This window comes from Nesoenas mayeri (assembly GCF_963082525.1).
Source record: "Nesoenas mayeri genome assembly, chromosome: 1".
NCBI lineage: Eukaryota > Metazoa > Chordata > Aves > Columbiformes > Columbidae > Nesoenas > Nesoenas mayeri.
This window is the reverse complement of record NC_137541.1, coordinates 89425861-89452625: the sequence shown is the minus strand read 5'-3', so window position 1 is coordinate 89452625 and position 26765 is coordinate 89425861. Positions and strand designations below refer to the sequence as shown.

At 39.7% G+C, this 26765-nt stretch overlaps 1 protein-coding gene across 1 annotated transcript in view; it reads right to left on the bottom strand.

Moving 5' to 3' along the window:
* GSK3B (glycogen synthase kinase 3 beta) overlaps window positions 1-26765 on the bottom strand; it is a 151519-nt gene that overhangs the window by 92387 nt on the left and 32367 nt on the right. The window contains exon 2 of the mRNA XM_080340922.1: window positions 1260-1453. Within this exon, the coding sequence (XP_080197048.1) occupies window positions 1260-1453 (194 nt within the window). The remainder of the gene's footprint in view (window positions 1-1259; window positions 1454-26765) is intronic.

The window sequence follows — 26765 nt, the reverse complement described above, 5'->3', positions numbered from 1 at the left end:
TAATTTAAACATATATTTTTTTCATTCTTCATCTAATGCATCTGTGATATGCTGATGCCTGTGGTGATGACAGCATCAGCTTCAAGACTCAAGGAAAAGGCATATACCAGTTCCTTCAAAACTATTTAAAAGAATGATTTTGCTTCCAAAACAGGACACAAATTACAAACATTACCAGTGAAGCTAGTTGTGCACAAAGTCTTACTGAAAAAAAACGAGGAAACTGAGATGATAAAATATCATCCAATAGCCTTCAGAAGTATTTCTAAAACTAAGTATCAAACTGCAGAAAAGAAGTTTTAAATTGCTGATTTTCCTTAAATATGCGTCAACTTCCTATTTTTAAGCTTGGAAGTTTTTGTATCTAGACCATGCTAACAAGACTATTCATGGCACTTTCTCGAGATATTGTCCTTATGCTGTAGCTTTCAGATGCTAAAACCCACACTACTGTTTTCAGATGCTAAAACCAGTTCTATCACTGACTGCTTGCACAAGCTTACCTGCAGGCCACTTGACTATAAGGAAAAGCAGTCAAGCACACCAAGTATCAAGCAGAGAACTAACAGCAGTGATGAGGCTGCTGATGGTCCTTAACTTTTACTTGGTTTAAATATCACCAGATATAAATATAGCTTTTTGGAAGGCTACTTGTTTAGAATAAAGAATTGCTAGTCTATTAAAATCACCAGAATAGATCACATTTATAAATCAAATAACAAAGGCAAGTATTTTGCCTTCAGTTCAACCTCCCCTGGGTTCAGTATATAGTTATTCTCTTGTCTGGCCTGGGGACTTTGATTTACTCAAACACAGTCTTCCACTGTGTAGGTGTAACAACCAAGAACAAAGCCCAAAGGCTTCTGTTCCTTCCAGCAGCTTGATTACTAATGACTGGAGAAGAATCTATGCCAGAATAAGTAAGCATAAGACAAGCGCCTTCCTTGTTTCCACAGCTCATTGTCTGAAGCACCCAGCCTGCAACCTGGAAAGAGCACCACAACATCAAATCAAGATTTTTAGCTTCCTGTTTTGCACTAATCCAAATAATCGTAACAGTGACTCATGGATTTTCAAGTTAAACTATATCCCTTTATCATAAACCATCTGTTTAAGCTTTAGTCCTGGAAATTTTTATGTGGATTTATGTGCTCCAATGAAAATAAATAAAAAATAAATAAAAAAATCAAAACCACTAACAAGACATGGAAAATGAGATAACATTCATGAAAATATTCTGAACTTATGCATAGGCTCACCTTAAATCTTTTATCCTGCAGGACTTTCTTAATTGCCACAAGCTCTCCTGAATCACAGAGTTTGGCTTGATACACAACACCAAAAGATCCATTTCCAATCACCTTGGTGTCTGTGTAGCTAACTTCTTGTGGTCGGTCTGGACCTTGTCCAGGAGTTGCCACTACTGTAGTCACTTTGCTGCCATCTTTGTCTCCTGGGAAGCAAGAGATACAGAAATAATCAAGATACATGCATAAACAAGATGACCAACAAGACTGAAACAAAGTGGATAAGGCAAAGATTTAAATCAGCATGCATATTTCAGTATTACTGAGAAAAATAAAAAAAAAAAAAAAACAACTGAGAAAACACTGGTTTTTACTGAAATATATTAAATGGTGACAATTTTTCAATTAGATTATTGCTAACAAAAATATTCCTTTTCCAGGAGCAAAAAGCTCAGCAATAAAATGCGATGCATGACTAAGACAAGTACTTATTTCTGCTTCTGATTAAGATAAGTGGTATTAAACAGAGTGCTGTTTGTGTTACCAAAATGAAGCATCTCCCTGCATTTTCCTGTAACTGAAGAAACTGAACTATTAGTATAACCTGCGGGGCAGCACTCTGTCCTTTACAGGCATATATCTGGCAACAAGAAGCAGAAGCATTACAAAGTTTGTTACAAACACACCTACATGTTAAGCTTCAGCTTGCATGCATCCATTAGAAAACAAAACCTTTGTCAAAACTGGCTGCATGCACCTGAAGTGAAACATGGGCTGCACTGTACAGCCCAGTCCTACTCCTCCTTTCTTCCATGCCCAGACTTCCTTGCAAAGAAGGGAGAAACGCTCTGGGGCAGAGGGAGAAGGGGGAGAAGGATGACAATGGAACGCATTTAGCTCGCATCTTGACATGAACCAGAACACAGACAGGGACCTGCACTCAGGCTGCAGGACCCTGGCGGGTATTGCACAGGTGAATGAACTTTGGTGCAGATGCAGCAGCTGTGGGTTTCAGCAGCCCACAGCCAACCACACAGGCACTTTCCCAGCCACTTTGCCATCAAAAGATAAAGCCGCTGTTATCTACCCTTAGCACCACTGTTATCACCAACAGCACTTCCCCTTGTTCAAAATCTTAGGCATTTTGCAAGCACACACTGGGCATTTATTGCCCTTCAGTTATGATGGTTTAGGTTACCAAATCAAATACAGCTGCAAGGAAGAAAAACAGAATCTGTTGTTCCACAGCAGTCACCCTGCAACTCTACAGAAACTGCACTCCAGAGATGTTCATCACATCTGCTTATTAAGAAACCTCCTTTCCACAAGTTCCCCAGGGAGTCCCTTCCAGTCCTTTACTACTCACACGTTTAGAAAGACTTTTCTAGCAAGTAGTTCAAATCACCTTTAGTGCAGTTTAAACAAATAGCTCCTTGTTCCACTCCCAGAAGGCATGTAAAATGGCACAGCTCCCCTGTGCCCTATTTCCTCCTATCCCCCCTCTTCAAATATGTGAGGGTTTGTTGCAAGGAAAGTTACTGTGATAGAGAAGTGATTTCTCTTGGTGCGACCTGTCCCCTCACTACTAAAAATCTCACATACAGCACCCAAAACTAAACCCTGCAGAGGAAGCTCACCTCAGCTCTACTCAGCTTGCTGGTGACTTCTTGTGTCTAACTTCCAACACCCTTGTTTGTACAGCCCAGCAGTGTTTGCAGCTTGTGCAACGCTGCAACCCAGTTGACTCATGGTCAGTTAGTTATGTACCAAGTTTCCTTCTGCAGAGCTGCTGCCTGTCCCATCCTCACCCACTTTCCACTCATACACCTGATTACTCTTATCAAAGCCTAATATTCTGCATTTGTCATGACTGAACTGCATCCAAGATTACTGAACACTCTTTTGCCCGCTTGTCACCTCCTTCAAGCCTAGAGTCACCTCAGAAAGAAATCCATTTCAGGATGCTAAGTTTATCTAACAAATTTGTGAAAACTGGTGATTGCTGTGAGATGGCCTAAAGACTGCAAAAACCCATTAAATATCTCATCCTAATTTTATCTTGAACCTCTTTTTATGCTCAAACTAAATAAGCAAACCACCCTGTTCACCTTTCAGGGGATTTCCAGTGATGCATTGTTTTCCCAGGCTTCTCATGAGAAAATGTGTTTGAAAACTTTAGAGTCAAGATACAAACACCTACTACTACTTCTTCTGTACCTGTAAGATCCAGAGGAAAGGTAGGTTGGCTTGGCATGATTTACTCCTGAAAAATCCATATTAACTGTTACTCATCTCATGTTACCTCTGAGGTCCCTACAAATTATTTGCTTTTATGTATCCAACTGTTCCATGGAACAAATTAAAAATAAATAAAACTCATTAGTGCAAAGGGTGTCAACTACTTTCCAAGCAATACACAGGTTGCAAAATATTGACAAGGTGAGATGCAGATTTACACATTTGAGGGGAAAACAGAGAAACCACACAAAAAAAAAAAAAAAAAGGAAAAAAGGAAAAAAAGGAAAGAGAGACCACGAGACCAATGTCTGCTCAAAGGCAGAAAGAGAAGCATAAATGGAAGCAGACTGAAGCTGCATGGAAAATTCACCCTCCCTTTTGTTAACTGTACGAAACAAATGGAAGGAAGCCAGGAAACGAAAGGACATGAAAACCAACTTTTTTTTAAGTAAACAAGTTCAAAGTGTAAATCTGATAGCAGTAAATCTGTATTTTATTTGCCCAACTATTCTATGATTAGCATTCTAACTCAGCACATGTAAACAGGCAACACCTGTTTTACTGCAACAAACCTTCTAATTTAAAAGGTAATCCACTACTTCCTTGCTTTTTGGGCGGCTTTTTTTTTTGGGCTTTGGTCACAAGGCCAGACTATAGAGACTACTGTCATTGAAGTTTGTTCCCCAAAAATCAAGACTACTGAAGTCTTAGAGATAAAAACCTTGTTCCTAGCAATACTGGTTGAAATCTGAAATACTGGGTATGAAGAGATCTACTCTAAGGACACCCATCAAAGCTGCAATTCTCTTAGGGTTCTCCTTGATTGCAAAAGCAAACCCTGAATTTCAGGCTATGCCAGGTGGGCCTTCCCAGCATGGCACTGCAATGACCTGGTGAAATGTCTCCAGAGCTTAAATGAGAAGCCAGTCAGCTCTACATTCTTTCCTTTAAGTCCACAGAAAATAGTTCCTAACTAAACTTGTTAAAGTCTTCAGTGCTTGAAAGTGTAAGCACTGATGCTTTAATTAGTTACACCAAGAATTACTTTGTTTCTTCACCAGAATGTTAGAGAGCATTAAGTCTCCTAGATGTTTCTCCCGGCTTCTTTCTTTCAATGGACAATGGCTCTCACAAATGTATCCACAGAAGACACTGTAAGAACACCAAGCTTTTAAAAAAAGCAGCCTGTTAAGAATTTCAGTTATTTTCTATTTCAGAATAGTTGATGCTGATGGACTGTAGGAATAAAATTCACCTTTAATAGCTTTGATCTTAGAGTAAAACAATTCCTTGCTTTTCAAAGTATACAAATAATGTGTATTTGTATCACAGCAGCATCGAGGGACCCCAAGCCTATTTTGCCACTCACTGCACTGCACAGATGCACATACTGATCAGAAGACCATACATGGTTCACAGAATCACAGAATGTTAGGGATTGGAAGGGACCTCAAAAGATCACCTAGTCCAATCCCCCCCACCAGAGCAGGAACACTTAGATGAGGTTACACAGGAACGTGTCCAGATGGGTTTTGAATGTCTCCAGAGAAGGAGATTCCACAACCTCTCTGGGCAGCCTGTTCCAGTGCTCTGTTACCCTTACTAAGAAGAAGATTCTTCTCATATTTAAGTGGAACTTCCTGTGTTCCAGTTTGTACCCACTACCCCTTGTCCTACCATTGGTTGTCACCAAGAAGAGCCTGGCTCCATCCTCCTGACACTCACCCTTCATATATCTGTAAACATTAATGAGGTCACCCCTCAGTCTCCTCTTCTCCAAGCTAAAGAGACCCAGCTCCCTCAGCCTTTCCTCATAAAGGAGGTGCTCCACTCCCTTTATCTTCGTTTCCCTGTGCTGGACTCTCTCCAGCAGTTCCCTGTCCTTCTTGAACTGAGTGACCCAGAACTGGACACAATATTCCAGATGGGGTCTCACCAGGGCAGAGTAGAGGGGAAGGAGAACCTCTCTCGACCTACTAACCACCCCCGTTCTAATACACCCCAGGATGCCACTGGCCTTCCTGGCCACAAGGGCACAGTGCTGGCTCATGGTCATCCTGCTGTCCACCAGGACTCCCCGATTATCAGAATGGTTATCCCAGTTTTTGTTGTCTGGACAGCAAAAGTTGACTTGCCAGCCAAACAGCATAAAAAGGAGTTCACTAAACAGCTTTGGTAAATAGTGGTTTTAGCCTCAGCAAGACAAAAGATAGCGGAAACACCTTTTTCCAGTAATCTTCAGTACCTCCAAAATGAAACTCCTAATAGCAAACACCAAGAAGCATTATACCACAGCAAGTCTTAACAAGAAACCGAGACACTTCATCTCATGCCTTTCACCTCTTACTTTGTTTTGGACTGTCGGACTTCGTGGCCTCAGTAGATAAGCATGCATTGTCAAACACAATACTTTCAACACCTTTGACTATAGATCTACAACTGAACTAGAACATTACATTGAAAAACTAGAGGAGGAAGGACCAAACACCAGAATACTAAACAGTTTTTACAGAATATAACACATTTGTCCAAAAGAAGTTGCTTTCTGGGTCCAAAAGCAATATGACCTAGTTTTTACTGTAACAAAAAGGCAGATTCATATGACTGTACAACTGTTATCTATGCAAACCACCTTTCTAACATGCAGGACAGAAGCACAAGTAAAAAGAGCTAGCTATGACTCTGTAATACATTTGTATTAGCACTTGGTGCATTTCATGCAAAAGCTTAAAGCATTTCTCCACACCATTTGGATGTTTAACATCCAAATGCGGTATTTGGGGATGTTTTTTGATGAAATAGTTATTCCAGAGGTCTGCTGTGTGCATGAAAGCAACATTTTAATTCTCAAATGCTCTGATTTGCTAGCTCACTTCCCATCTTTAGCACAATAACTGTATGGGACAAAGCATGAGCATTAGGTAAAGTCAGTGGTTTGAAAGCAGAGAATACTCATCCATTTGTGAGAAGAAAATACTCCACTTACAAGATGACAGTTTACTAGGGCACCAGTGCAAGCTCTAATTCTATTTTTTCAGTATCTAGGTATAACTCTAGAATGGCTTATGTCATCATTTTACGTAATGCCAATGGCCACCTACCCTTTCAAGCTGAGTATTAATTCAGTTTTTTACACTCAAAAAAAAAAAAGCTGAATATATTCCATTCTGTCTTTTGTTTATACAATTCAGCAACAGAATCAAAATTAATATGGATCAGTATTATTTTAATGAAATATATGTATGATTTGGAAACAAGAGGCATGCACCTTAAAGAAAACAAATTGTGGCAGATGTTTATCCAGGTGACACAAGGGATTCTGCTACTAGACGAGCATTTCATCACACGAATATCCCACCAGCTGCAGATTCCTACCACTAGTGCAAAGTTGACCATCCTACAAGTGTACTGCATGTATACTTTTTGCCAATGACTAAATGTAGGTGTCAGTCAATAAAACTCATTTCAGCCCTGAGAGACCATAAAATATGTCCTTTGCTATTGATCAGAAGCCCCCCCATGCTTTCTCTTGAATGGGCCTGGAGAAGGCCCAAAATCACATCGGGGGAAAAAAAAAAAAAAAAAAAAAAAATCACACATGCCCTATATTCCTTCAAGTGTTTAGCTTCTGACTGAGCAGTACAAACACATGTTAATATACACAGTCAGAGATCTATGATTCTTTTTTCTTTCAGCTACATATACACCTTCTTCCTCCTCTGCCATATGTTTTGAAGTTGAAAGGAAGCAGCAATGAATAAATAGAATGTTTACAGCTGCTTTCTTCCTACTTCAAACACAACCTCAATCCTTTGCACTGCCTACAAACTCCTTTTCCTCTTCTTTTGATTTCACCCATCTCTTCTCACTTCCGTCCTCCAATTGCCATAGTGCTCTTCACTGGTACGCACACAGGTCCCCCCATTAGATGTTACTTAGGTTGATTTTTAAGTCCTAAAATAAAACCTCACAGACCTAAACCACGCTCCCTACAATGTCTGAGGCCATGTTGCTATATTCTCTGATCTGTTAATTCTCAGTTCCACCTCCCTATTAGGATATGGCTCAATATTAGGTCAATATTGACTACTTTTCCCCTTACAAAGTCTAAGGCTTCTCCACACTCTTTCATCTTAATTTGCTCAATGTTCAATATAGTCAACAAGTCACTTCCATGGAAACCCTACACTGCTGAATCCAGATGCTGCCAATTTGAATAGGTTACAAACAGCAGCTGACACAACTATCTATAGAGAAATGAGTGACCAGAAGGGGATGGAAGTCTATCAGAACTGCATTGGCTTTTTTCAGTCATTGATAATTGAGAAGGTCAAAAGATCTGAATACTTTGTGAAACAAGTGTCTTAATAGAAAGCACAAGAAAAGTTATCTGCTAGGATCCGATGCCAAGCATCAGATTAGGCTATGAAACAAAACACCTGCCTTCTTAGATACGTGCTGGTGGCATGCAAAGGCAAAAGGAGGTCACTGGCTCCTCTGAGTATCTTCACTATGAGCAACATATGCTTGAGGCAACACACTGCCAGCAGCAGAAATCACAGTGCTACATGACATTTTTCTAATATTTTTCCTTAGTGTGTTTTTAAAATGTTAATTTCACAAAAAGCTAGTAATTATGAACCAGTACAGTGGAAAAAGTAAATAGTATTTATGAACTGGTTTACTATACAGCTTCCTTTCTTTATCAGTGAACTGCATGAATGTTACCAAGTGGGAAACAGTAAAAGATAGACATGAACATTCAAGGACCAAATCAGAAAAACTCAGGTAATCAAATAAAGGAGTCTAATAAAACACAATGCATTTCGATTTTTAAATTTACCCCCCAAAAAGAAGTCCTTGAAATTTCAAAAACAGCTCAGGTCAAACATCGAACAAAAACCTTTAAGTGTGCCAATCATAACCCAGAGAAGGCAGAAGCATTCACTAAATATATATATGTAGATATATACATATATATATACACAAACATACACACTTGTTTTAGCACAAAAAATGTCATCTTACTTCTTGACTGTAACTGAATAACACACTAAAAGAGCAGCCATCAGACATTACTTAAAAATCAGAAGAATCTCATGATTTGTATCCAAGGATTTTGGAAGAGCTAGCTAAAAAGTCTGAGAAGTGATGCTGATTTTTGAAAGGAATAAGAACACTTGGAGAACTTCAAATGTAAATGAGATGATCCATATGATCCTGCAAGCTTGACAACAATTTCAGATTAAGTGCCATACCAGCTACTTTGATAATTAATAAAGTAACAGTGAAGTGGTTTACAGAGACCATATTGCGTAGACTCCATAATACAGATTACAGGTTCATCTGCAAAAAGAAGCAGGAGGGGAGAAAAAGCATTGATGCAAAAGCACTGTGACTTTGGTAAGGTTTGTGACTTGCTATCACGTCCTAAATTACAGAAACACACATACAGAAAGAAACGTGACTATTCATCAAATTATAATACACTAGCCCATGAGTTTCAACATAACTATGATATAATAAAATATAGTATGAAGCCCCACCAGCTTTAATTTTTTTGCCTCACACTTAGTGCTTTTATAAACACCCTGAAAGAAAAGCTATGAAGTTCTCAGACGTGGGATTTAAAGAGTTATGCACTCTCAACGAATAAACAATTGGCCTCCTTTTGTAACTCATGAACAAATTAAGAAGGATCCAGGACCCAAGGTGACAGGCCATACAACCAAACCAAGTAAAGACACCCAAACAGCAGAGTCATCAACTTCGACTTGCAGGGCATCTGGGCAGAGACAGAAGTACCTAAGCACAACTTTGCTATTGAGACCTAAAGCAATCTTTAGATACATAAGCCAAGGAACAAGAAAAAGTTCTCTTTCCTATTTGGCATCCACACAACAGCTACTGGAATAGTGTATTCACCCCAACAGCTAAAATTCAGAAGTGATTACGCAATTTAAGTCACAGAGAAGACATTGGAGGATTATATCTAAAAGCTACCTGTTGAAGGAACTGACATTTCAGAGAGGGTTCTTATCCAAAGGTGAAGAAGATATTTCACATAATGACTAGAAAAAGAAATCGTAAAAGTTTGGGACACAACTGTGGGTGGACAAAATTAATAAGAAAATTATTTTTTCTAAAAAACTCTGAAAGTTAAGGTCATTTTTGTAACAATTAAGAAAAAAATTAGATTGAAATCTTTTCTGAAGTGCCAGGCTTGAAATAAGAAAGCCTACACAGGATGAATATAATGACTCCATGGGTCATCAAAAGGTCAGAAAGGTTAAATACTAACATAAACTATTTTTTTCTACTCAGCAATAATGCATTGGTGCCATATTTCAACACCAAATATTCTGCTTTCTACAACAGTCAAAATCTACATTCAATCTAAACAAAAGCATAGTAAAGTGATAAATGATGAAATGATGAAGAGGTAAACCAGTCATTCTTTGGCTTTATCATTAATGACCAAATGATAGTCACAGTTAATTATGTGTCAATTCACTTCTGTTCAGTTCAATCCAGAGGTAAATAATCATGAAAAATTCCAGCAACAACTGCCAGCTCAAAGACCACTAAGGTAAAAGGCTTTTAAAACACTCCATCCTGAAATCAAAACTGGCCTTGCCTCTAGCTGGACACGAAGGAAGTAAAAAAAAAAAAAATAAATATATATATAAAAATATACACATATATATATTCATTCCACTTGCACCAAATGACAGTAATGCTTTTAGATGTCAATCAATTTCAAAATCTTCCAGGAGGCAAAACCTGTAAGCCCCCAAAATTGTTGGTACCTCTGCATTTTGCTCAACAGCTTCTAAAATGGCAATAGAAACTCAAAATACTAAGTGCTAAGTTGATGCAGCAGACAACTAGGCAGTGGAGTAAAAAGTAAACACAAAAGCAATGACTGACTGCTGCCTAGTGAAATAAACTATACCATCACTACGAAATAACCAGTAACAGCTCAGAAAGGCAACATAGCTTCATTATAAAAATGAAACAGTGTGCAACTCGACTGATTTCTGTCTTCATGTCTTTTTGAGGTCAGTATGTCAAGGAAAAAGAAACTAAACGTATTTCCAGGAATCTGTGACAGGTAATGACATGCCTCATATGCCTATAGTTAAACAATAAATGCATAAAATTACATCAAGATGCAGGAACACTTTTTCCTGTTATTTATCTGTTGAAAAAACAACAAAACAAAAACAACACTAAAATTTAACCTCGCTTTACTGTGTCTCAGTTCTGTCATTCCAAATGCCATTGAAGCTTTAAGTCTCTATTTAGAGGTAATCATAGTTTTTTGGAGGGGGCATTCAACTCACTCTCTTTGAAAGCTTAATGCTAAAGACTGTAAACAAGCCTTTAAAAAATGAACAGGGTACTTGGCAGGTCCCTGAACATTCACGTGATAGGCTTGTGAAAATGTCCACTACAAGGTCACATGAAGCTCTAAGGCATTGACTTTCTACAAGCTTTTAAGATCTTAATTAAGGAAGCCAAAGCAAGCACAGCACAACATTGACCATGCACTTGTACTCAGCTACCCCAGCCTGAGCTTGACTCTGAATAATTCAGAAAACAACGCTAAACAAACAAAAACCCAACCCACCAACCAACAACAAAAAACCACCAGGAAAAAGGATGGGAAAAGCCCCATTGATCCTGCCCCTTCACTATCACATTGACCATCAGATGACCTCCCCTGGATCCAGCTGTGGTAGATGGGATTCCAACGGCCAGCTGCCTAAATCAGCCACCAAAAAAATCCCAGCAGGTTACCATCCCACTGACTTATAACCAAGCAGGTGAATCCAAAAGTTTACTTGCAGTGTCCAAAGATTCATCTCACTAACGCCTTCCTTCCTAGCACCACATAAAAGGTAGTGCCCACATCTTTGCGAGGCACATCTAAGGCTTGTGTTAACCATCTCTCTCAGTAACACATAGCTTGCTTCGACTACTCTTTCTGTCAAGGCAAACGTAGACCACCACAGCAAATTCCTAAGCAAGAGAACTTTCTCAAGCTGCAGTTAACACTGAGAGGTGCAGAGAAGGGATGAGGGGCAGAACCCTTCCCTATTACTTTAAGGAGCAGCATTTTTTTTTTTTCCTGAGAATATACAAAATATGCACCAGAATACCTATACTAAAATTTCTGCTTTGGAAAAAAAAATACAGAAACATACAATTAAGGTAATCTAAACACTGGCTGCCGGTGGGGTTTCATAAGCAATCTCATGCTCATTAACAAGTTATTTTTAGTAGGTACTCTTTCCGTTCTCCTCTCTCCCCACCCACATACAGACAAACCCACCCCATAAAAGTTATTTAGCTATATAAATCAACTTTAAATTTAGATAAAGTGATTCCACAGATTAGGAAGCGAGTACTGAAGGGATCATAACAGCATTTGTCTTCATAATCTCAGGTTAGGTCATTCCTGCCCCAAAGACTTCACAAATTAAAGGCAGCACGAGAGACAAGGACAGAGACAGGGAGTGAGTGGAAACAGCATAACAACATTGTTTTTAGCATAAGACTGTGGCTTCAACAGTAACCCCCTTTGCTGTATAGTTCTGAGTAAATTGTTAGCTGAGAAATTCAGCCTATACAGTTCTAGGTTTTCTTATTTGAAGTTTCCTTCAGTTGTTCCTCCCTCTTACATCATCAGGGAACATGATTTAGCAAACATTTTCCAAAGACAACTATAGCAGTTCAGCTGACACGTAATAACTTATAAAACCCCTGTAACTGAACCCTGACAGGGCACCAGAGAACCCCAAGTTACAAACAGATCGTATTTATCCACTTGTTCGTGCCATTCAACAGTTCACCCTCAACAAGTCTATTGATGTCTCCTAGCAAGTGAATCCAACATTGGGCACCTACTGACATGCCTACTTCAAGAGTGCTGTCAGACACTCCAAATCTCCCTCCACTGGAAGACTAACAAATGATCAACAGCACATTAGGGGAATTCCTAGGCCGCCTCCAATCTTCCAATAGAAGTATCTTCTATGACCTGTAAAGCTTTCACTAAAGTAGGTTCTTGTAAACCATTAAAGTACTTTATTGTAAACCACTACAGTAGGATGCTATCTACTTGCTGCATACATGACTGGATCAGTTTTAGCTGAATTTGTTACAGTTTTTGAATCCAGTTAAATGTACTTAATATCACACAGTCAAGTACATCTCAAATCCCTGAGAACAGACCATCACTGTTCTTCCCTTTTCATTCTCTCTCTGCATCCACTAAGGGGTTTCTAATGCACAAGACCATACCACTAAGCAGAACACACAGAATCACCACCTGCAGTAGCCGCAAGTTGCCAAGACCCTTCCCACCACACACTTGCACAAATTAAGATCATCTTAATACATCTTAGAGGGAGTCTCCACAGGGAGTCTCTGTTCTTCTACTGAGGTTTAAATAAGAAATCTTTCAATCGTATTTATTACAGTGGTGCTTAAGAATCAAGCATGAATAGGATGCCACTGCACCAGGCACAGCACTGGGAACAAGAGACAGCTCCTGCCCCAGCACACCTGCACGCCAGCCTACAGAGCAGACGGACAGACCTAGGCTCAGACAGCATGGCCCACAGAGATAATAGTGTAATGGCGAGCTGTTTCAGGCAATCACCACAGTCATTTGAGAATGAAGGAAGAAATGAAGAAAGAAGACCCAAAGGGAAACAGGGGAGGGAAGGGAGGAGAAAAAAAAAAAAAAAAAAAGGAAGGTAAAGCACAGCAAAGAGACATGGGGGAAAAATACCAAACACAAACCTAAACCCCCAAAATAGCAAAGAACAACATCAGCACCATACTAAAAAGTGAAAAAGCAGAGAGAGAGAGAAGAGAGATAGAGCGGAGAGCAAGAAGAGAATTTGGAGAACTACCATCAGATTACTCCTGCACAGAGAGAGGCACCAAACAAGTTTTCCGAGCACATGAAGCACTTGCTGTTGCCACCACCACAGGCAGCCCAGGCTGGCAAAGCCTCCAGGTAGTTCTCTGTGGCCGCTGCAAGCCCTGCCAGACTGTGCAGCCATGGGTGAAGGAACAGGGAAAGAAGAGTGTAGTTCAACATCTGCTGGAGTCTCCTTGGCAAGGTCCCTTCTATATCACACCGCTGCAGTGATCTACCACAACATCCGATCCTTGTCGCAATGCTGCACTCTCAAACCTCAAATGTTTTGTCTAAAAAAAAGAGCAATTTCTGTATTTATCAGTAACACAGGTAGCCTTGAAAACCCAGGTGCAGTGAACAGCAACAGCTGCTTGAACCTGCAGTTTTCCAGGGCGGGGGGGGGGCAGAGCTCTACCTCCCTAGAAGTTCTAATATATTCTTCTACTCTCCAGGACATCAGAGGACTCTACTTCTGGCTTTGCAATCTTTCCCTTCTGCCAAGCACCCCACAATTAGTTTCTGCCCTACTAGGACTTGGTATGTTTTCTTACTCTCCAACTTCACTGAACACAGCACAGAAATACAGCATGTACTTGTCATGATGTTCCCTGTAAGACCAGGAAACAGCATCACAGACCCAGAGTCCAACCTAGGGAGTGAAATCACAGCGAGAAACAGATTGTCTGGAATCTGATACAGCAGCCAAATTCCAAAGAGAAAGACAGGTGAAGCTAGTTAAGGCATTCATTTGATGCCTGTCTTCTAACATTGGAGGAGTAAGAAAACTGCCAGCTGTTCAGAACCGACATCCAGCTTTGGTGGGAAGTACCATGGTAAAAAAAAATGTCAAGAAGTGAGCAGTAGCTAATCTGAATCCCTATGATGAACCATGACCTGTGGTTGAACACCATTCTAAGAGTGGAAGGGTTAAGAGAGTAAAATAGAGGTGTGCCACGCTATTCAATTCATGCAGCAGAATACAGACCAGCTCTAAGACTACACAGCCTCCAGGTCCGACCCAAGTTACTGCTTTAGATTACACCACAGAACTACACAGAAATTTAATGAGTCAGTTTAGGTTAAAGATGGTTTTGCATTCAAGGAGAGCATTATCTCAATTAAGAAACTGTAGGCTTGCCATCAATGCAATGCAGATATTTTCCACAGCAGGAATAGCTATCTTGGTGAAGGAGCTCTTATTACAGATGAGGCAGCATTTTAGAAGCTAGATGCATTAGCTTTTCATCATTGGCAAGTCTTGCTTTTTTATTTTAAAGTAATAAAAATAGTAGGGCAAAAGAACAAGAGAACCAAGTGTTGGACATCTCTAAAGCTATTTAAGGTAACCAGAGAAACTAAGCGCATTTTTGCATTATACATAATGTGATCAAAGCGGGGGCTACTGCCCAAAAGGATGGTCTTATTTCCCACCTTCACACTCCTTCCATGGCAAATCTGGCAATCTTGTAGCCTGAGGATGAGTCAGTTCAGCTTCCTGATCTGACAAACTAATCCATCTCCAAAATGAAACAAGCCTCAAACCAGCAAGTTGAACCGACTCATCTTGAGGACAGGCAGTTGTCAGATCTGACAAGGGGAAGAAACAGATCAAGACTGTTCCTTACTGTCTATTCCCACCCTCCCCTCAGCTCCGATAAACCACGCTAAGCGTAAGATAAAACCACATCCTTTGTCTCAACCTCACAGCAGAGCTGCAGCCCACAAAGGAGGCTGCCTTCAGAAGGGCAGGTCCTCCCACCCCTCCTTGTGCCCCGGCACGGCTTTGCGCCGGTCCAGGTATCAAGCAGCTGCTATCAGAGGGTGAGTAGGATCAGAACTGCTTCTGGAAGAACCAAAGTCCCTGCCCTGGTTCAGCCCGTAGCAATGAGAGCACTCATGCTGGCAGACAAAAGAGATGGAAGCAGGCAGTAAGGCCAGAGCCATTCCTCATGACGGCCTGCAACAAAGGCAGGCTGACTGAGTCTACCTGCAGGCTTGGGGAACCAGTGTGATGGTGCCTGGGCATCACATCCACTGCATTCTCAAAGCAAAACAACAAAAGTAGAAGCATCATCACATTACACCAGCACAGGCATTTATTCCAGACAATAACTATCCCACCTTAAAATGCACGCTTTAGCTAATGGTATTATTTTCTCCTAAGTCTTCTTAAACATACTAATAAGTTTATTTTTCCTCTCTCAGAAACAATACACCTTACCTCAATAAGAGTTTTTTTCCCCTGCAGTGAAAGGACAATAATGTAATTCAAACTACAGAAGATGTTTCCAAATATTTTATTGCAATATACAGATTTTACTAAAACAAAATCCTACACAATGGGAGTTAGTTTTCTCCATAAACATGAACAGAAGGAATATTTCTACTCATAAGAATGAGCCCAAACATCTGGGGATTCAATTCCCTTCTACCAGCACATGAGCAGACTCAGGTTTTCAGGGACACTCTACACATATAGCTGGAATTCTCAGAACTGTTCCTGTAATTGTTTGTTAAGGAAGAATGCTGGAGCTCAAAATCCTAAAATAGAGATGGGTATCTGGAAACAGGGAGAGGAGAGCAGCACTGTTTTAGCAAAACTTCCTCTCAACCACAGAGGCAAGAAGAAAACTAGCAAAAACAGATCTTTCCCAAATTCTAGCCATTTCAATGCCAGACAAAGAGAGTATCACTTCCGAAGATATGATGAGGCAGAAGATAAGTGATACTAAGTAGCAGATAAGCCTGAAAACACAAGAGCAAATATGAAGAAATATTTATATATGTCTACAAAAGTTGTATACCTATCCAGAGGTGGACGTTTTTCAAGGGCCGCTGTTCCAAATCTGTGTAGGTTTTGAAAGCACTTGAACCTTTCTTGCCATCAGTGCACTAAGTTCTCTTAATAAGACACTTGATCATCTTTGAGGGAAGGGAAAATAGACTCAGGTCTCAGCCCTGGTAGGTTGTCTTTCTCTTCTTACATATAGCCTCATCCTAGGAATTTCAAGCAAGATAAACCAGGTGTTACGAGGCCAAGATTGTGGGTACATGCAAAAGATTTCAATTTCCAGAAGGAGGTAATGTAGCCTATTATTTTATACTGCTGCTATGACTGAACAATAATGGCAATGCTTTATCTTGGTCCAGATAAGGAGGCTACTTTCAACACAATAATACAGACACGCAACTCAGAGTAAAGACAGAGGAGCAGCCTAATATTCTTCTACAGACAAGTGTTTAATTACCTGGCTCAGAAGATGGTAACTCACAAACAAAGCTCTTTGAAGAATACAATACCTTTATTAGAAAGGCTCAGATAAAGACACTCAGATACAATATCAAGATAAAGGAAGCACAGGTTCATCTATCCCATTTTCCCATCTCTTAGAGCAGCAAATAGTGTTTACAGAAGAGCATAAAACAGAACAAGCTCCCAGGGACAGCTATCCCAGCACACTCTCCCCACCCCCAGCCATGGGTGGCTTGGAAAGGTCAGTATCTCTGGATTTTTCTTTCTGATTTGCAAACCCAGCCCAATATCTGAAGATACTACATGCAACAAGCCAGCCAACCATTTCTGAACAATTGTAAGGAGAAGTGACACCTCCAAAGCACATCATTGTAAGGACTACCTAGTAGAAAGCTGACACTTTATTTCAACATCTACAGTAACAAGTAGTGACAATTCTATTCAAAGTCCAGGATGGCTAAGGAATATGCATACTAAGCAGCATCCAGGACTAGTCTTCACCTTGTTCAGAAATTCATCTTTAATTTTGGGATTGGACAGAAACAATCTAATGTAAAATTGACTGATATCTTTAAACAAAGATTTAAAACACCTATCACAAGTTCAGGAAGAGGAAAAGATCACAGTAATGTACGATAAAGATCAAATAGTGTTGACTTAGAGATTAAAATAATTCTTGGAAAAGAGCATATAGAATACACTTGAATGTTCGCATTTTGGCCAAGACAGGAAGTAAAGTCTGGAATATAAGTTATTTTCCAAAGTAGCAGCCACTCACGCACGAACCCACAGTGAAATTATATTAAGACATTACAGCCTGGCACTGGGGCAATGAATGCATAAATCAAATTTATCACAGAAGGATTTCAGCAAAGGCAAGATGAGACTCCTCATGTTAAAAAGCTATGGCAAAAGCCAACAAAGAAAGCAGATAATTTTGCTGATGTTTCGGTTTAGATAAAGATATTACAAAATACACTTGTTACTCTTCCTTCAGTAAAAACATTCTTCTGAATAAACGTATTTTTCTAACTATCAAATAAATAATTGTCTTTATCTGCTAAGAAATTAACTCTACATTCTGTTTTCCTTTACACTTGCATATATAAAAACCAAACGAACAACAACAAAAAAACCCAAAACACCAAAAAAACCAACCTAGAATTTCAGTTTAGATCAAACAGCACGACAATTCAGTGTGCAATTAAGGAGAAACAGCTCTCTTCCTAGTATTTTCTTCGAAACAGTGACATTTAACTGAGTTGGTGAACAGTTCTGGAATTTGTGATAATTTTTTCAAAAGACTTATTTCTTCCTTAAGATGACTGGAAAATAGGATCTACCTTTTAGCCAACTATTGCCCCTTCCAGTTTGCCACATCTGAAGGGTCTGACAGCTGATATGGCAGATATGAACTACTGAAAATAAGGCATGCTGCCTGCATCACAAATGAAGGAAAGAACAAAAACCTTCAGATATTTTTATGTATATTGCTCATCACTGGGCGGGGGGGTTAATGTGTAAGTTCATCAAAATTAGATAGTTGGGAAATAAACTCATTCCCTTTCCAACACAAAAGATTACGGCAATACTGACGTGACCCAGAAACAAGTCTTTTAGTTCAATGACTGATCGCCATCTATCCCAATGATGTGTCTTCATCTGCCTTTACTCTTGGCTCATTTGCCAAGGCAGCAGAATTATTCCTCAGAAAGTTAGACTCAGATGAAGAAATTAACAGGAGGCATCATACTTGTACAGGATGAATTAAGATTGGCTTCCTCCATAATTCCAGGTACTTCAGAAGGTGTCTTCATCACTAAAGAATCTAGGCACAAACCTATGCATCAAGAATGGAAAGTCAAGGCATTTTATTACAGTATTAGAAATATCCTGAGGAGAAAATGCTCTTGGTCATTACAGGGACCTGTAGCCTTTAAGGCTTGGAAGCAGAAAGTGTCTTACACAATAAGAGAGCACTGTCAAAATAACTATATTGTTATTTCTTAAAACTGAGAAGTTCATTATTTCCTTGATATATGAAACCAGAAAGATCTACAACTGAGATAAGAACACGCTCCCCAAATATAAGCTTTGCAAACTGATCATGAACAAAATCGTAAAGCATGTTAGATCTTTGCATTAATCTAAGAATCATTACTAGGTAAAAAAATCAGTCACCGGAACTACTAAGGTTAGTATCCAAAGATTTTCACATAATTAATAAAAAGGCACCCTAAGAATACCACTTTAGAGGTTTTAAACATAAGAAATACAACTATTAAAAAACAGGGCATGTATGATTTCAGTTACTCACTTTAATTTTACAACTCATCCTCCTACCATCAGCCCCATCAGATATTTAAGTCCCCACAGAAGCCACAAAGAACAGACCAGTGCAACGTCATCTGCAAAATACCCTCAGAGGAAATAAACACTCTGTAACCGTGTTCAACACAAAATAAACCCTGCCAATCCATCTTCTAAAAAAAAAAACACCCTAAGCCAGTCTGATTATGAGAAACAAAACATTTAACAGGATTTTTCCTTTACAACAAGAATTGTTTAATATGCAGATGTTAGTAACCTTAGTACAACCAAGTTGAACTCCAGGGTTTTACAGCCATCATTCCCATCTCCAATGTGATGGCTCTCCTTCAATACTAGAACATCCCTTGCAACTATGTAGTAACACTGGTTCAATGTACTTCAGTTTTAGAAGCACATGTTTTTGTATTTTCCATTATTTCAGTTTTAGCATCACCACAGACATCTGAATCTAACAAAGGCTATTTCAAGCAGAAGAGCAATTTGCTATCTTCCACACTTCCTATCAGGATTCAGTCATGATCTTCTGTCACCAACCCAAGTCTTTTTAGACCAACGCAATGCGACAGGAGTTCAATATTCTATTACTATACCCTATGGCCACAAGTCAACATTTACTGTGTATTACATATTTGCCCTTAAACAATGATACTGTACCAAAAAAGGCTGCAGTGAGCTTCAAGCAAGTAACATCACAATCACCACAGTAGCCACACTTGCAAGGTGGTTTTGTGTGAAAAACACAGCTAGGACTCCTGACTTACTGTTTTTACATACAGTTGATGGTATAGTGGCACGTTGCTTTTCTTTGGTAGCTAAATCATATAAAGTAGTCTCCCACACACCACAGCAGCTTATTCCTCTCTCTACTACCATAATTCATCACACGCTAAATCATGCTGATGAATCTGTGTGTGGCTATGCTATAAACATCAATGAAGTAATCTGGGAAGGAAACCAAGCTCTGTTTTTTATTAAAATACATACACTTTCAAGTCTAGATCATCTCACCGAGTTCAAAGGACAGCTGTGGAAGAAACTGGTGTGGGGAACTGAACAGGTCAGGGTCGTGGAGGAAAATAAAACGAGCCTTCTCACTAAGAAAACTAATATAAATATATACTTCAACAAAACAAACCAAAAAAAAAAGCAGCAAAAGGTAAGGGGCAAGGGGCTTGCCAGCCTTAACACAGGTACTGCCACTGTCAGAATGGATCTACCTTTAACGCAAGTGCTAAGAGCAGATCAACATTTCTGCTTTTTTAAGAAAACAACAAAAACAACAACCAAAAACCCCGCACACATTTATACCATTCTATTAAGTTAATACTGTGTGTTATATACATATTTACATGAAGCCATATATCTAATTTGGGTCTAATATGCCATATAACATAATACAGCTAGTCTGCAGGACTCCTCTAGTTATAATTGAGCTTTAACTTCACACTACCCAAATCGGTGCTTGTGGGCATACTAGATCAGGAGAAGAAACTTGTCACTACTTGTAGGTTTCTTTAAAGTTCTTCCATAATTGGCCTGCTGGGCTCTCCCAAAAAAAGACACCAGTGGGAATCTTAAGAGCTACAGACTGGTAAATGTGATCTCCATCCATGGTAAGACTGCAGATATAAGGGCATAGCAAACAACCTGCTGGGACAAATTGGATATGGCTTTGGCAAAGAAAAACCCTGCTGGCACTCCAAGCAAACAGGTAAAAGGGATCCAATGAAAACACATACTTGGACCTTAAAAAAGCCCAGGCTGCTTCTTTAACAGTCTATGGCAAGATGTCAGCTTGCCTGGTTATAGAGAAAAGGTCCATTTATGGGCAGAAACCTGTCTAAATACTAAGAAGCAAGGGTAAGACTTAATAGTCGACTTTCCACTATGGAGAAGAGTCAATAGTGGAGCTGACCTGGCAGCATTGCTAGGACTCATTCTATTCAACATCTTCAGTGACCTGGATAAAAGTGCACAGTAGAATTCTCCAAGTCTGCAGCTAAACCGAAGCTTTTTCAGGTCAGCCAGCTGCGATGGCAATGACTGTCAATTCTAGAAGGACATCACTAAACTGAATAAGCAAAGTGTGGTAGATGAGCTCCAATGCAGACAGATCTAAGACAATACACACCAGAAGGGGAAAAAAAAAGTTGTTCTTTCATGCCAAATTTATAGCTGGAGTTTACGATTCAAAAAAGTGCTCTTGGAGTCATTGTCGACAGTCCTCTGAAATTACTGGCTCAGTGTGCAACACTTGGTGAAAAAGTCATGTAGATATTGGACATCAACAGGAAGGAACTGAGAACAAGGTAGAAAGCTATTTTGCTGCTATGTAAAGACTTAGTGCACTGCAATCTTAAGAACCAAGATGTAGAGACAAGAACAGCATACAAGCAGGGCAGAATAGAATTCAAAAAGGTATAGAAAAGGACAATTAAAGGATTAAAGAGAACAGCTGCCTTAGGAGAAAAGGCTGACGAGGCTGATGCTCTTCAGCTTGGGTGCAAGATGATGAGGAGTGGGAGGGTACAATCTATTCAAAGCTTGCATGATCTGATGGCAGTAGATAAGATCAACATTCTTGGCAAGGAATTTTGAGAATCTGTTGCCTCAGGATTGTGAGTGGACACTGAAGGGAATAGACAAGGATGTAGCCTCTAATGCTGCCAGTCTGAGAATTGGATGCTAGAAGAGTAGGAGGACAGTGAGTCATGGAGTGGCCGTGCTCACATGTTCTCTTTGAACAGCAATGTCACTGTTGAAGACCACATATTTGGCTACGTGAACTACTGATCTGATCCAGTATGGTATTTCTTACCTCCTAAATTTAAACTGGAGAGGAAAATGTTAATGTGAGATATTTTGAACTGACTTAATACCAGGAAAACTTCTTAAAATACAGTTTAATTATCTAATTTCCAATTATACTCTTACAAGGAGACTCACTTTGGAAAAGAGAAGTACAGATGCTAAGTTAGATGTGGCAAGGAGCCTGGCTTTCAGGATGGAGGAGAATGAACAGGAAGCAGACAAGCTTAGCTACCTCAATTATACATTACTCTAGGCACTTACAGTCAAGAAAAGCTTGCTTCCAAAACAGCTGCACACCTCTGTGCCACAGGCTCATCTCTGAAAGCTTCTAAAGTCAGCAGGTTAGAAGTGGGTTGCTTGCCCCCAGCTGCATGACCAACCATAGTTACAGTTCCTTGATGTCATCTCAAGAGAATTCCACATGGAGTACAACACACCTTTAAAAGGCAATATCTATTTCTCCATGAAGGCCCATCCCCTCCAGGCAAATCTTACATTAGGAGGATCAGAAAAACAAGTTTAGAACAACTGAGTCACTACCCAGTACCTCAACCACAGAAGCTTCCTCAAAAGATACAAGGCCACATTTGGCATTTGTGCATGCCTGGTTTCAAATACAGCAATCTCACTGATATTCCTCTCTGTCTTGGAAACACCATGGAAGCAGGGAAGCAATGGGATTCTCATCCTAACGTCTGCTGCTGAACAGCTCTACAGCCTGCTCTTCTGATGCAGACCTCTTGAGTACCTAAGATGCATTCGCTTATTTTCTTCCCATGTCTTCCCCAAAGCAGTCACCACAGAGGATGGCAGAAAAGCAGCTGGCAGAAACAGGCTCTGAAAGCACTGGGAATGAGACAGTCCCTGGAGAAATATCTTAAGGTGATGAGTAATACGCTCTATTACTGGGTCCTCCACAGCGAGGCAGAGCTCTCTCCTCCTTGGGCTGACCTTCAGGGCAGCAGAGGTGTGTCTTAGTACAGGGCAAGTATTCCTGGAGAAGACATCTTAATACTGCTTTGGTTCTGGATGGTCTGAAAAGAGCTTTCAAGACTATGTGAGATTGTGACGGACAACTTGTAAGACAGGCCTAGAGCACACAAGCTTGTCTTACCTTGAGACAGGAACTGCATGGAATAAGACACTTTCATCCAGTCTGAATCACAGTTGAGGCAAAACTGTGTGCTGGAGTGCTAGGCTGAGCCAAGACCTGGCAACACAGACAGCAAACTGGCATCTGCTCCAATATGAAAACAGCAGCACATGTAGGACCATGGGATCCAGTGCAGCTGGGGCTCAGTGACACCTTCCAGGACCCTGGGAGGCTGTGAGGAGACCAAATGGGCCACCATCAGAACCTCCTGCAAGACCATGCCCCTTCTCCCTCCATTTACAGGCTGGGGGGAACCAGCATCGATGGCAACAATCAAGGAACTCTAAGAAAAATTATTTGGGGCTTTTCCATCTCTTCTGATTGCGGTGAAAGAAAGTGACCCATTGAAGTGGCAGCAACGAGATCAGCCTGAAGCACTATACCCACAGAAAACCACCTGAAGCATACTTATGCATGACAGCACTTCAATCATCATGTATACAACAGTATAAACACTCTAAGCACTAAAAAAGCACCAAAAAATAGACCAATGGCTTCATCTCCACTTAAACATTTCAACTGTCATTTTAAATAGTTAAGAAAACACCCACACAGCTTGCAATAAGCAGGTACAAAACCAACAAGTTTTGTCTTACTAACAAATAAAAATTAAGAGTATTTTTAAAATTATTAGTCAGTTTCTTCCCATGTATTTAAACTAAAGTATCTGAAAGGTCAACACTTCTCAAATATTACACTTCACATAGCTAAGAAAAATAAACTTTGAAATGTCTGTGCTCACTTTGTACTTGGTTGAAAAAACAACAAAAATACATACACAAAAAAAGTCAAGCTGACCCTATAGAAGAAAAATTGTAAATGACACTTCACTAAACTTAAGATACACTGAGTGGTATCACTTCTGTTTCTTATGTCCCACTCTGCTGAAAAATTTAGATTTAAATGTTAAGACCATGTTTATTTTGCAGTATATCCTAGTCATTTTGAGTACATAACTCAATATTACAACAGCACAGAGTTTTCCATATACTAAATGCTGACTTGTTAACACTTTACTACACCTGCTGCACATTTTTGTACTTAAAATGTAAGCAGTTTCCTGAAATTCATGTTTACAATATCACAACACTAAAGTCACTGAACCCTTTCCCAGAGGCCACCTACATCTTACGCTTGCATGACTTCAGCTCATCCGTTTTGTGTTACATATGTCTGACCACATACCCTTAAACAGTGTAACAGCATAACTTTTCTGATTATCTCCAACACTTAAATACTTTTTCTAATAAATTGAGCTGGCATATCAAAAATACTACGACTCCAAATGAAACAGTAGTTTGTTCTATTACACTAGACACCAGTCTTCTCCCAGCAAACAGAAAGCAGTAAAATAATCTATTTCTGCACTATTTTTATCTTCACATATGCAAGTGAAGGAACTGGGAAGGAAGGGTTTCCGCGGTTGTTTTAGTTGTGTGACAGTCTATCTATAGAGTCCTTATTTTAGTAATGTTTACCATATTGTTTGAGGAACTTTTGGAACTGGCAATTTGAGACCTTTTCCAAACAAAAAACAAAGCAACCAAAATAGAAAGGAAAACACTAAGAATTATTTATCACTGCAGAGAAGTCCAGGAAGTACCACGAGCACTGAGTTTCTGTAAATTAACTAGCACAGCTAAGGAGAAAAAAGATTTTTAAAAATCCCTCAAAGTTAAAAAGACTACAAGCCATATGTTTATTATTACTACCTTGAACAGGTACTATTCTTTTTACAGAGTCTGTAGTCACTTGATCCTACAATAAACTCAGCTCTGTTTAAAAGCAACCCACGTTTCTCATCCTATGGTTAAACAGGAACCCTGGGGAATATGAAGAAGGATAAACCTAAAGACAAAACTTCTCTCTCTCATTCAAGTGCAGGCAGTGTCATAATTCTAGGCAGCACTGTTCGTGAACAGTTTACAATTACAAAATCAGGTAAAACAGGCAAGTTTTGTTTGTTTTAATGCAAAATACAGCCAACTAGAGCTCAGCGCATTTTAGTTTACTCAGAGGGCAAGCATAACTTCCAATTCATATAAAACTGCACTATATTTGCTTCACAAATCTGGTGGTTACTGAAATCAAACTAAAATTAATTTTTCAAACATATTTGCACAATGTTCCAGATCAGTTATTTCCACCTGCTAGAACCTTATTTGACCTAGTTTCATTATCTCTCTTCCCTAATTTGTATTCCCATATCCTTTCTCTGCTTACTCCAATTGCCTTTTCAGATCTATTTTGCTCCTTCAAGTTCTCCTGTCCTGCTGCTTCCTTGTCCATAACTCAGAATTACATTAGTAACCTCTAGTTTGGGACATTCAGTTCCCTTGAATGGAAATCTCTCCTCATACCCAACTATCCTAACACATCTCCAGAGGTGAGTGACAAAGTCACTGGTGTGACTTCAGCCTCCCTTGCAGATATACAGCCTCCCTGTGATTAAAAACAAAGCTGAATTTATGTACAAATCATCACTGTGCAGATATACACAAAACCAAATGCTGGTCTATGTAGTGTTTGTTTATCCAGCAGTCAGGAAAGAACCCATATCCCAACTCATACTCCTGCAATTCTGCACACAGGTTGCAAACAGAATGATCTTTTTCCTAGAAGAGTTACTGAACATCTACCTCGCTTTACTGAAAGTTCATCAAGCAATCACAAATTAACTGTGGTGTGAGGACACCAACTACTCATTTTAGGCCTAAAGTTCTCCAAGAATCCAAAGTCATCCCAATCTAAAAGGCTGGGGTGTGGAAAATCAATTCCCGAACTGAAGAGCAATACAGGGGAAAAGTGAAAATGTGGCTAAAGCAGCTCCAAACACTGACAATCCCTGGTGGTTGAGCAACCTCTGATAATAAGAACTGCCTCACACTCCACCCTGATAACAGCTCATCCTTGACCACAAATACATGCACATGTGTGCCCCTTCACCTCATCTGGCACTCCTGAAACACAACAGTCAGATAACAGACCATACCTGCAGTAACCAGTCTGATGACAGGACTGGACAAAGCATCACCAGCTACCAAGCTAGAAACTACTTTCATGAGGCTAATTATTAGCCTTCCATTAAGTTCAAATCCAACTCACTAAAAAGAGCCAGACTCAATTTTAGCCTCTGGCTACCTTCTTTTAAAAGGTGCTTCCAACCCCCAAAGGCAAACAACCTGACAGCCAACAACCCATTCATACTGGTGAGACTGGTGTCCTCTAAAAACAGAGGTGTCTCTAGAAGCATCGACCACTGTGTCACTTCGGTATTTGCCTGTGTTTACTTCTCAAAAGAACATCTGTTTTTTGCAACATATTCTTCCTTTAGAGGTTGAGCAAGTGCTTGTAAAGTTTCCAGAACCCATAGGGCACTTAAAAGCTCCTAATCCAAGTTTATGAAAGCAATTATAGCAGTTTTCAAATGCAATTTTCAACACCTTCAGCACATATACTTTTTGAAAGGATGGACTAGAAAGCATTGAGTAAACTGTATTTCTCTACATAAGCAGCAGACTGAAAGCAACTCAAAACATTTCTTATTCTTGTATAGGAAAACACATTACCTTCTCCCAAAAGAGATACTACATTCTATAACTATTTACCTGAAGTACCTTCATACTCATACACACTTCTCAATTTCTCCTGTAATTCACATGGCTGTTTAAAGTGTCTTTGTAATACAGCTGAGTTTTTAGAAAAAGGCAGGCTCAAACACCACACTGTCATATCACAACTGCAGATCTCCTTTCTACTCATTACAGGATTCAACACTACGTTAAATATAGAAAT